The sequence below is a fragment of the Chrysochloris asiatica genome, unplaced genomic scaffold (genome assembly GCF_000296735.1).
Source record: "Chrysochloris asiatica unplaced genomic scaffold, ChrAsi1.0 scaffold00112, whole genome shotgun sequence".
In the NCBI taxonomy this organism is placed as follows: Eukaryota; Metazoa; Chordata; class Mammalia; order Afrosoricida; family Chrysochloridae; genus Chrysochloris; species Chrysochloris asiatica.
In genome coordinates this window covers 1,331,873-1,345,024 of record NW_006408630.1, presented here as the reverse complement: position 1 = coordinate 1,345,024, position 13,152 = coordinate 1,331,873, and the positions used below count along the sequence as shown (strand labels likewise).

At 40.8% G+C, this 13,152-nt stretch overlaps 1 protein-coding gene across 1 annotated transcript in view; it reads left to right on the top strand.

The window, feature by feature from the left end:
- Positions 1-10,035, top strand: part of LOC102834324 (protocadherin-16-like) — a 14,883-nt gene extending 4,848 nt beyond the window's left edge. Inside the window, exon 2 of the mRNA XM_006867931.1 lies at positions 10,024-10,035. Within this exon, the coding sequence (XP_006867993.1) occupies positions 10,024-10,035 (12 nt within the window). The remainder of the gene's footprint in view (positions 1-10,023) is intronic.
- Positions 10,036-13,152: the final 3,117 nt, after the last annotated feature.

Here is a 13,152-nt window from a genome sequence, read left to right as displayed (position 1 = left end):
TGGTAGCATAGTGCTTATGAGTTAGGCTGCTAACCTTAAGGTCAGCAGTTTGAAACTACCAGTGGTTCTGCCAGAGAAAGATGAGACTTTCTGCTCCCATAAAGATTTATAGCCTCAGAAACCCTGTACAGGGTCGCTATAAGTGGTAACCAACTCCATGGCATACAACCATCACCGTCACCTTTTGTATATATATATATAGCTTCCTGGTATGGTGCTGTAGGATCAGCACTGGTCTGCGAACCACAGGTTAATAGTTCAAACCCACCAACTGCTCCTTGTAAACCCTATACAGTGCCACTGAGTCAGAACCAACTCGATGGCACTTAACAAAACAGAGTCCTGGTGTGGCGCTGTGGTTTAATGTGCTGTACTTCAAAGTTGGTTTGAACCACAAGGTTGGAGGTTCAAGCTCACCAGCTGCTCCTCAGAAAAAATTTTACAGGGTCACTATGAGTCGGAACCCACTTGACAGCACCTATCAACAACAAAAACATATATATATATATGAGTCTTGGTGTGGCACTGTAGGATAAGCACTGGATTGCTAACCACAAGGACTGTGGTTCAAACCAACCAACCATTCACAGGGTTGCTGTGAGTCAGAAATGACTGCATGGTAAATAACCACAACCATTGTTGTTGTTGTTAAGTACCATGGAGTTGGTTCCAACTCATAGTGACCCTGCATAGGGTTTCCGAGACTGTAAATCTTTACAGGAGCAGAATGCCTAATCTTTCTCCCGTGGAGCCGCTGGTAGTTTCAAACTGCTGACCTTCAGGTTAGCAGCCCGATTTGTAACCACTACGCTACCAGAGTATGTATATATATATTTATTATATATATATATTTATATAATTATAATCTGTATAACTTTCTCTAGTGTGATTGGCAATGATTTGAGTTGATAGGTTATTGAAAGGAGGCTTGGAAATTGGAATCGACTCAACGACACTTAACAACAACAATTACTCCAATAGACAAATCTGCAAGTATTAGTGATTAAATGTGTTTATCTTTCAAGGAGCTCTGGTAGTGTAGTGGTTACGAATCAGGCTGCTAGCCTCAAGATCAACAGTTTGAAACTACCAGCCATTCGGCAGGAGAAAGATGAGGCTTTTTACTCCAGTAAAGATTTACAGCCTCCTATGAGTTGGAATCGACTCCACGGTACTTAGCAATCTTTCAAGCAAAGTTCAGTTTGATGCAGAGGGGCTGATCTTTGTCAAGCCAAATAGATCCAGGCCTTGAAGTAACTTTCATCACTTCCACCAACATTCCATTGGCCAGAGCTCAGCCATGTATTCTTGTTGTTAAGTGCCGTTGAGTCAGTTCTAATCCATAGGGACCCTGTATAAGGTTTCTGAGGAAAGACTGGTGAGTTGAATCGCCCACCATGTGGTTCAAAGTGACCTTGCAGTCCAGTGCTTAACCTACAGAACCACACCAGCACATGTTGTTGTTGTGAAGTGCCGTTGAGTTGGTTCTGACCCATAGCAACCCTGTATAGGGTTGTCAAGGAGCAGCTGGTAAGCTTTAATCACCAACCTTGCAGTTCAAATGGCTTTGCAGTCTGGTGCATTAACCCACAGCGCCACACCAGGTGTACTGAAAAGGAGTCTGGGAAATGTAGGAGTGCATGGGTGTCCCATGTGCATTGGTCCCACTGTTATGGATTTCTAAAGCAACAGTCATTATAGATGCGAAGTTGCACTGGATGATTTCTAAAATCTCTTCTATCTATTTGGAAGACCCCCAAGGATCCTGATATGCAATAATACAACTTCCCTCTCTTCAAGAAAAATAACAAAGTGGACTAATAGTGATTCTATTGATTAAGACATATCTTTGGAACTTTTTCTAAAATTGTGAGGTGATTCTGCCACGGGTTGTGAATTTATCCCATTATTACGACTGGTTTTGGTAGATCCATTATGGTGAACTGAACTTGGCTCAAATGTATGGCTCCACTTCTAATAACCGCAAGTTTTCTGTTTTTTTTTTTTTTTTTTTTTTAACAGATTGGCAAGTGTTGCTGCAGATAGTTCTAAATCATGCTGACTAGAATTTCTGGAATTTTCTTCTATCTAGCCTTTTAAGATTGCAGGAGACTTCTTATTTATTATGAACTTTGTTTGTGTTCTGTAAGCCCACTAACTGATGCCTGTCCTCTAACTTCCAAGACAGCTTTACTGAAGCATCTTTTGTTTCCTGACTACCTCTGTATTCTCAAACTTTTTTGATACCACTTTTCAAAACCCAACTTAGCCTTTGAATCTCACGGCCTCATCATTTTTTTAGGGCAGGTGTGGGGAACCTTTTCTCTGCCAAAATTTACAACATCATTCTCAAGACATAAAGCATTATCAACTTAAAAAATAGCCTGCTATATTTGATCAAACATTTAGTTAACTGGTGTGGCACTGTGGGTTAATGTGTCAGACTGCAAAGCTGTTTGAACTGCAAGTTCCACAGTTCAAGCTCACCAGCTGCTCCTCAGAAATCCTACACAGGGTAGCTATGGGTTGGAACCGACTTGACGGCACTTAACAACAACAACGACAACAAAGTGATGGCTGGAACTACGATTGCATTGGAGGGCTAGACCAAATGATTTCATGGGCCTTATATGGAGTCCTACCACCTGTTCTGCAGGAGAAAGATGAGGCTTTCTGTTCCTGTAAAGATATACAGCCTCGGAAACCCTGTACAGGGTCGCTATAAGTCAGAAACGATTCCACAGCTCATAACAACAACAATATGGAGTCCTGGTGAGGCACTGTGGGTAAATGTGCCAGACTGCAAAGCTGTTTGAACTGCAAGGTCAGCGGTTCAAGCTCACCAGCTGCTCCTTGGAAACCCTATACAGAGTCGCTATGGGTCGGAACTGACTTGACAACATTTAACAACAACAGCATATGGCCTGTGGACCAGATGTTCCCCATCTCTGTTCTGTTGTTGTTGTTAGGTGCCATCAAGTCAGTACCGACTCATAGCGACCCTATGCACAACAGAACGAAACACTGCTTGGTTCTGGGATAACCCCACAATTGTTGCCATGATTGAGTCCATCTCACTGGGTTTCTTCCTCTATTTCTCTGACCGTTCACCTTACCAAACATGATATCCCTCTCTAGTGACTGGTCCTTACTAACAATATGTCCCAAGTATGAGAGACGAAGTCTGGCCATCCCTGGCCTCCAGGGAGCACTCTGGCTGCACTTCTTCCAACACAGATCTGTTGGTTCCTTTGGCAGCCCATGGCACTTTCAATATTCTCCTCCAACACCATAATTCAAAAGCATCAATTCTTCTACGGTCTTCCTTATTCACTGTCCAACTTTCGAATGCATATGAGGTTATTGAAAATATCATGGCTTGGGTCAGGCATACCTTAGTCTTCAAGCTGACATCTTTGCTCTTCTACACTTTAAAAAGGTCTTGTGCAGCAGATATGCCTAATGCAATATGTCATTTGATTTCTTGACTGCTGCTTCCATGAGTATTGATGGTTGATCTAAGAAAAATGAAGTCTTTGACAACTTCGATCTTTTCTCCACTGATAAGAATGTTGTTTATTGGTCCAGTGGTGAGGATTTTCATCTTCTTTACATTGAAATTCAATCCATACTGAAGGTTTTGATCTTTGATCTTTATCAGTAAGTATTTTAAGTTCTCTTCACTTTCAGTAAGCAAGGTTGTATCATCTGCATATTGCAGGTTATTTATGAGTCTTCCTCCAATCCTGATGCCATGTTTTTCTTCATAGAACTCAGCTTCTCGGATGATTTTCTCAGCATACAGGTTGAAAAAGTATGGTGAAAGAATACAACCCTTTTGCACACCTTTCTTAATCTTAAACCATTCAGTGTTCCCATGTTCTGTTCTGCCTCTTTGTCTATGTACAGGTTCCTCATGAGCACAATTAAGTGTTCTGGAATACTCCTACTTCGCAATGTTGTCCATAGCTTGTCATGATCCACACAATCGAAAGCCTTTGCATAGTCAATGAAGCACAGGTAAACATCTTTTTGATATTCTCTGCTTCCGGTCAAGATCTATCTGACGTCAGCAATGATATTCCTAATTCCATGTACTCTTCTGAATCCGGCTTGAACCTCTGTATGTTCTTTGTCAATGTAGTAGTTTGTCTCTCCTTCTTCCTAGACTGTCTTCATCAGGAAGCTCATCTGAAACCTGTTCACCATGGGTAACCCTGCTGGTATATAAAATACCCATGGCATAGCTTCCAGAATCACAGCAACTCACAAGCCCCACAGTACGACAAACTGACAGACGGGTGGTAGCATCACTGTTCTAGGGTTTGTTTAATTACCTTATATCAGGTCTTCATAATTATTTCTTTTTACCTTCCTCTTTTGCCTATAGTAGTTTCCCCCTTTAAAACTTTGTATCTATGCAAGTCTCCTTTATCAAACAGAATGGAAAAAAAGGTTCTTTGCATATTCCCTGTAAGGGAATACCATATCCAATAAAAACGAAATCTTATAGCTATTTTGTAGCAAAAGGAGGGGACTGGTTGGTTGACTTTGCAGTTCAGGAGCGGAGGTCCCTAGTACCATCACGGGAGAAGAGCAGAGGTCGGGACCCTACCCAGAGAAGCAGTGACGCCAGGGATGGAGGCAGAGACGATGATGTGGAGAGATGGAGTGAGACCCAGAGAGGGAGAGGGGCTGTGTGCTGATGGTTGAGGGGCAGGCTTGCGGGGTATACCCTTTGGTTGTTTGATGATGCATTGAGGGCACTGTAATCATGGCAATGAAACGATATATGATAGGAGGAATGTAAAGCTAATATTCTCCCATGTAAACTATCACGTAATTCACAATAAAACTTTACGAAACTAAACAAAACATAACCTTGAAGCCTTCAAAGTAGCTTGGTAGAGGAAGACTGCAAGTTGCTTGACATCACTAATCCTTGGGATTCTTCTGTTATTGTTATTCCTGCTGCCGCCACACTACTGGCCATCCCTCACTCCCACCCCCCCAATGCTGGCTGACCCTTTTATATTCTTCTGCCCAGACTGGAATTTTCTAAAGACATTAAATGTGGGGCAGCACAAAGGGATCTAACATAGAGTAAATGAGTCATTCACAGCCTGAGATAGGTAACCTCTGATTCCAAAATTTTCAGGCTCTTGCTTAGAGTTCTTAATTCCTTCTCATGGCCTGGTCCATGTTGAGAGACCCATCTAACACCTTGTCCTTTAGGAGCTCATTTCAGTCAGTATTTGTGGACAATTTCAGGGACAAGACAGGGAAAGATTTCCACTTTGCAGACAATGAAGCTTTCTTTCCTCAGTTCTTGCATCTGGGCTGAATGATTCTCTTTGCCAACAGATCACTGTCAAAAAGTCTCACTCATCCAGGCAAGACGTCCACCTTCCATTCCACTCTGTGTACAGTGGTGTGAGCTGTACTTGAAGGCCTTATTGTATAGCCAGATCTTAAAAGAACCCAGTCTTCATGCTCAAATCACATACATATCACAACAATAAGATTATCCTTTGATTATTTATGGAATAAACAATATTCAATAAGCAATTATTTTTTGAACACCTATTACATGTCAGGTCCACAGTTCAAACTCACTAGCTGCTCCTTGGAAACTCTATGCCGGGTCGTTATAAGTCGGAACCAACTGGGTGACATTCAACAACAACAACATTATATGCCAGACAAAGTTCTGGTGATACTGTTGGATAAGCACTGGACTGCTAACCACAAGATTCAAGCCCACCAACAACTCTGCAGTACAAAGATGAGGCTTTCTGCTCCTTTAAAGGTTTACAGCCTTGGAAACTATATAGGATTGCTATGAGTTGAAATAGACTCTATGGAGTTGCTGTTACTGTTAAGTGCCATTAAGTCAGTTCTGACTCATAGCAACCCTGTATAGGGTTTCCAAGGGGCAGCTGGTGGGTTTGAACTGCTGACCTTGTGGTTTGAAGTTCAGTGCTGATCTTGTAGTACTACACGAGAAGTCCAAACTTGATGGCAGTAGGTATTATATTCCAAGAACTGCTCGAGGTGCGGCATTGAGGAAGATGTAGCAGTGAGCAAGAAGGTAAGGTCTCCAAGCTAACAGTGTAGTCTGATGTTTACTATCCTCTTCCCTTCACTGTTAGAACTTGAGAATTTTATGCCCCCGCCTTTACTTGCTGACCACTTTTATCCCCTCTGTAATGGTACTACCACTGGCCTAAATTCTGTCTTTCAAAGGGTATCAATGCCCTTTTATTGCCAAATCCCATGAATGTTTCTTAGTCTTGACCTCCCTCATTTTCTCTAAAGCATTTTGTGCCCTTGCCCACTTCCTCCCTCTTGAATTTCCTCTCTGTTTAACTCATTGTCTTTTGTGTTACTATGTCCTTTTCCTGTCTCTTTCTCACTAATTCCTTCTTTCTTTTTGTGCCACCCCACTCAGTGTGGTGGAAGCATTTTTGAAGGCTCTGACTTCCTTGCACTTCTTTCCTTTCTGTTCTTCCTAGAACTAAAGCTTTTTAATCTATTTATTTTCACATCTTCAGGGTTAACCTCCCTCATAAGCTGCGGAATAACTATTTGTATCTGGGTATTTTTGCTACTTCAAATCTAACATTGATCAAACTGAATGCATTTATACTGTTTTTTCTTCTTTTGGTACCTTCACCAACTAGTTCCTTTTCATAATGCTCCTATTTTTGTTAACTCCTCCTTTCTGTGAACGTGTTGTGCATTTGGTGTATGTCTCTGTGTGTATTTACTGCTTGCATGGTTGAAAATTGCATGGGTTTTAAAAGGTAAGGTCATGTCCAATATCTATCGGGTGGATGAAAAGCATTTTTTGAGGTTCCAAACTGGGAGACAGCACTTGATTGCTAGTTTGTGTGCCTTCTTCATCTGAGTTTTGAGTAGCTGTGTGACTTCAAGCACTGCGCCTCAGTGTTCATCTCTGTAAGATATGTTGCTATCATTAAGTTCCATCAAGTTCTGACTTACAGCGATCCTGCATAGAGTTTCCAAGGAATGGCTGGTGGGTTTGAGATGCTGATCTTATGGTTATCAGTCCAGTGCTTACCTTAAAGCTCCAATATGGATAACCATAATAATGTCAACTCAACAGAGTTGCTGTGTGAGTAATGACTGTACACTTAGACAATGTATGATTAGGATAAATTTGATTCATGTTAAGTGCTTAATGCATGCCCTATAGTATTGTTAGTAATTAAGACTTCTGGAAATGATGAAGACAATATTTAGCCTGTTCCAGAGAATGTTGAGGATTAATTTAAAATGACATTTCAAATAAAGACTCTCTTGCATTGAAAAGTGTTTAAATGGTATATGAGATTTTAGTTAGATGGCTATCTTTTTGACAATGAAAATTGAAATATGTTGTCCTTACTCTGAAAACTTGTAACATCTCTTCTTAGGAGCTTACAGAATCCCACTTGTCTTAGGGGATTTTTGCACGACTTTATGAAATGATTCCTTGCGGGGAAATCACAGTGCCTTGAAGGTCCTTAGTGGGATCAGGCAATGCCTGCATGGCAGGTGCATGAGTCCTCAGGACTTCACCTCAAGGGCATTAACCACCAGACTGCACTTGACCCCCTCTCAGTCATGCAGGGCCTGTTTCTTTCCACAGAGTGGCTTTCCTTCTGTTTAGTAGCTCTGGTAGCGTAGTGGTTACGAATCGGGCTGTGAACCTCAAGGTCAGCAGTTCGAAACTACCAGCGGTTCCGCAGGAGAAAGATGAGGCGTTCTGCTCCCGTAAAGATTTACAGCCTTGGAAACCCTGTGCAGGGTCGCTATGAGTTGGAACCAACTCCATGGCACTTAACAACAACAACAACATTCTTTGGAATCTTTAACTGACGCAGTGTGGAATAAGCGAGCACTGAATTTAGAGTCAGAAAATATTGATTCCAATTCTGATTCCAGCATTTACTATCTATGCTAACTTTTCTAGGCCACAATTCGTCATTCATAAAATGAAATAATTCAAAATTTCCCCTCATTTTAATGCAACATTGTTGTAAGGATTGGAGATAACCTATACTATGTAGTATAGTTCTGGTGTGGTGCTATAGGTAGAATAAGCAGTGGACTGTTAACCACAAGGTTAACAGCTCAAACCCACCAGCTTCGCCTCAGAAATCCAACACAAGGTCACTATGAGTTGGAACCGACTCGACAGCATTCAGCAAACTCAGCATGTAGCAGTAAGTAGTAAGTATGTAAGAATTACGTTTCTTTATTGAGGGATCCAGATTCAACTAGCCACAGACCTTCCAGAGTGGTCCTCTGTTATGATGTATATATTTTGATTTGCGACCTATCATGGGTACATTCCACTGAAGTTTTACATTTAACACCGCTTTCGCTGTGTCCCAAAGATTTTGGTATGTTGTGTTTTCATTCTTGTTTGCTTCTAGGAACTTTCTGAATCACGTTTAATTTCTTCTATTACCCAGTCACTTTCCAGCAGGGTGTTATTCATTTTCCATGTATTCGACTTTATTTTCTCCGTCTTGTTATTGTTGAATTCTAGTTTTATAGCATTGTGGTCTGAAAAGATGCTTTGTAGTATTTTGATATTTGTAAATTTACAGAGGCTTGTTTTGTGTCCTAACACATGGTCAATTTTGGAGAATGTTCTATGTGCACTGGAAAAGAATGTGTATTATGCTGTTGTTGGATTGAATGCTCGGTACACATCTATGAGGTCAGTTTGGTGGATTGTGCTGTTTGGTTCCTCTGTAACGTTGTCGAGTTTCTTTCTGCTTGTTCTCTTTTCGAAAGTGGCATATTAAAATCTCCCACTATAATTGTAAATTTTTCTGTTTCTTTCTTCAATTCTAGTAAGGTTTGCTTTATATATTTTGGTGCTCTTTCACTGGGAGTGTAGATATTTAATATGGTTATGTCATCTTGCTCAATTGACCATTTAATTGTGAGATAGTGTCCTTCTTTGTCTCTTATGCTGGTGTTTGTCTTAAAGATACTTTATCAGAGATTAGCATTGCCACTCCTGTTTGTTTTTTATTGTAGTTTGCTGTTGTTGTTATTAGGTGCCATCGAGTTGGTACCGACTCACAGCGACCCTATGCACAGCAGAACAAAACACTGACAGATCCTGGGCCAACCTCACAATTGTTGCCACACTGGAGCCCATTGATGCTGCAACTTTGCCAATCCATCTTACTGGGGGGCTTCCTCTTTTTCTCTGACCCTCCACCTTACCAAACATGATATTCTTCTTCAGTGACTGGTCCCTCATGAAAATATGTCCAAAGTATGAGAGAAAAAGTTTGACCATCTTGACCTCCTAGGAGCACTCTGGCTGCACTTCTTCCAACACAGATCTATTGGTTCTTTTGGCAGCCCATGGCACTTTCAATATTCTCCTCCAAAACCATAACTCAAAAGCATCAATTCTTCTATGGTCTTTCTAGTCACTGTCCAACTTTTGCATGCATATAAGGTTATTGAAAATACCATGGCTTGGGTCAGACACACCGTAGTCTTCAAGCTGACTGACTTCTTTATTCTTCAACACTTTAAAAAGGACTTGTGTAGCAGATTTTCCTAATGCAATACGCAGTCTGATTTCTTGACTGCTGCTTCCATGAGTGTTGATAGTTGATCCAAGAAGAATGAAGTCCTTGACAACTTCAATCTGTTCTCCATTGATAAGAATGTTGCTTATTGCTCCAGTGGTGAGGATTTTTTGTTTTCTTTACATTGAGATGCAATCCATACCGAAGGCTGTGCTCTTTGATACTCATCAGAAATATTTCAAGTCCTCTTCACTTTCAGCAAACAAGGTTGTATCATCTGTATATTGCAGGTTGTTAATGAGTCTTCCTCCAATCCTGATGCCATATTTTTCTTGATATAAACCAGCTTCTCTGATTATTTGCTAGGCATACAGGTTGAATAAGTATGGTCTTGGTATATTTTTTTCCATCCTTTAACTTTTAGTCTGGTTTTGTCTTTGTGTGTTTCTTCCAGGCATTGTATTGAAGGGTTATGCTTTCTTATCCATTCTGCCACTCTCTGTCTCTTTACTGGTGCATTTAATCCATTGACATTGAGTGTAATTATCGATAGGTATGAATTAATTGCTGTCATTATGTTAATTTTTTTGTGGTGCTGTTTGTTCCTTTGTTCTGCATGCTTTCTTGTGCTGAGTTCGTGTTTTTTGTGCTATTTCTTGTCAGTTTCTTCTTAGTTTTAATGTTTTCTTGTCCTGCTTGGATCTTCATTTTCATGGTAAGTTGTGAAGTATTAACTTTCTTTGGGGTTACCCTATAGTCTATTAACTGTTTCCTCCATTTAAGGTAGTTGATTGTATCCTGCAATCTACCTGACCTCCTCATCACCTGGACTTCTGTACTTTTCTCTTCTTTGAAATTGTTATTATTTTGATCTTTGGTTGACCTCCCTGCTCCTTTGAATTTGTTGTCTTAATTTTGTTCTGTTCTGGCCTCGCTATCTGTTGTCTGAGTTCTGGGTAGTGTTGCCATGTCTGTCAATCTCTAGTTGTTGTCTGTTCTTTTTGGTTTTCAGTCCAAAGAACTCCCTAATGATGTTTTGAAGTGCTGGATTGGCTTTGACAAAATCTCTTAACTTCTGTTTATCTTGAAATGTTTTGATTGCACCATCGTATTTGATTGACAGTTTTTCTGGATAGACAATTCTTGGTTGGCAGTTTTTTTTCTCTTTTAGCGTTTTATATATGTCGCCCTATTCCCTTCTTGCCTGCATGGTTTCTGCTGAGAAGTCAGAGCTTTATCTGATTTGCTTGCCTTTGTAAGTAACACTTCTCTTTTTCCTAGCTACTTTTAGGATTCTTTCCTTGTCTTTGATTTTGGAGAGCTTGATTATGATATGTCTTGGTGGTTTTCTTTTGAGGTTCTACCCTTCCTGGGGTACATTCAGCTTCTTGAATGTTTATCTTCTCATCCTTCAAGATGTTAGGGAAAATTTTTTCCAGTAACCCTTAAATTATCTCCTCTGTGTACTTCTGTGATTCTTCCTGCTCTGGAATGCCAATAATTCTTAAGTTATTCCTCTTCATGTTATCCAGCATTAATCTTAGACTCTCTTCAGATTTTTAATCCTTTTGTTTTTCTGTTTTCTCTTCTGTCTTAGCAGTATTGAGAGATTTGTCTTCCATTTCACTAGTTCTGGTTTAAATATTTTCAGTTCTACTCCTTTTCCCTTTCAGTGTATTGTCCATTTCTGATATTTTATTATTAATCATCTGGACCTCTTTTTGCAGGTTTTGAATTGTTTCCAATGCTATGTTGTTGTTGTTGTTGTTGTTAAGTGCCGTTGAGTCGGTTCCGACCCATAGCGACCCTGTACAGGGTTTCCAAGGGTGTAATTCTTTACGGGAGTAGAAAGCCTCATCTTTCTCCCGTGGAGTTGCTGGTAGTTTCGAACCGCTGACCTTAAGGTTCACAGCCCGATTCGTAACCACTACGCTACCAGAGCTCCTGTAGCTATCTTATTTGATTGCTCCTGTAGCACTTTCGTGACTTCTTCCTTATTTTCCTCCACTCCTCTGCAAAGCATTTGAATTTGTCTCCGTATCATTCTTCTGAATTCCTTCTCAGGCAGATCAAAACCTGCTCTTCTTCTTGTGGAAAGTGTATGTCTTCCTTTAGCTCATTTGTCTCAGTTACTCTTTTCTGTTTTTGGACATGTGCTGAGTTCTTTTGTTGCTTTTTCTTGGACATTTTCAATAGTTAGGTGCATTTTCAGTGATTAAATGAATGTATGTTGCTGGGTTGTTAAGCTTACTGAGTGTTTCCTGGTGGATGTGATCTGGAGATAGGATTCCCTTTTCACATGTAATACCTAGTAGCTGGTATTGGCTCCTGTCCTGATGGTGGGATATTATGGGGTATTCTTGTAGCTTGGTTCTATGGCCATAATTGCTGTCTCTTCTTGGGTAATGTAGAGAGAAACCACTCATCCCCAGGGAAAAAAATGTGATCTAAAGGACCAAAAACTAAAACAATGTAAAAGCAGAGTGAAAAACCACCACTCAAAAATGAAAATAAAACCGTAGCCGACTGACCAGTAGTCTTTGCTGCACAGGTCAGTGTGCATGCAGAGTAGAAACCTCCAGCAGTGGGTGAGGGTGTCCACTCACTCAGGCCCCTCCTCTAGCCACCGTTGTGGAAGTGTGCAAATAGATATTGAGAAATTAATGGGAAAAAATTGTCCACTATTTTTTATCTCTGAAGGTCAGTTAGGTATCTGTGTGTTCACAGTGTAATTCTCAAAATATTTGTGTCCTTGTGAGTAGTTGGTGTTGGCTCTTGCCTTATATGTTGGGGTTTTACAGAGTGTTCATATGGTTTACCTGTATGGCCAGACCTGCTTTTTCATGCTGGGTAGGCATGAAAGGGTACCACCCAAGTCAACTTTAAGGCTGGGTCCCAGAGTCAGATGTCATAAACAGCTGTCAAAGGATCAGCCCATGGGTCCAATGGGGCTCCTCCTCTCTGTGCCATGGGAAAACTGTGGGCTCAATGCTGGACTCTTTTGGGGCTGTGTTTCTACCAGCCTGAAAGTGTCCAGGCTGGGCACAGAGGGTGCAATAGGGAAGAAGAAGACAGAAATGTGTAGAATCACCCATACCTCTTTTTTCAAATGCCACTGTGTGGTTTTTAGCACTGTGTCACTGTATCAGTCTGGCTGTGGCTCTGCCCTCTGATTTCAGCCCTGGCAGAGTGGCCTCAAAGAGAGTTCCACATCCTGATTGATTCCAAAATCATAATATTTTCCTTTCTAAAGTGATTGTTCCACCTGTGGGTGGGGGTAACTGATGCCCTGCACCTTATACTAGGTCCAGAGCTCTGGAGTTGCTCTGGGAATGCACAGTCTCTGTATTTTCTGTGCCTCCCTTAAGGAGCCTGTCCTATCTGACTCTGCTTCTCCCACCTCCAAACCAGAAGTCTGTAGCTGTACATTAAAAAAAACAAAAAACAAATAAATAAAACTGTATAATGCACTTCTAGGCATGATAAACTATAAAAGACAATTTACTTAAGATGAAGTTATGAAAGTTTGATCAGTAAGTTTCTTTTCTCTGAGGGCTGAATGCTGACAACAAATTAATTGTAT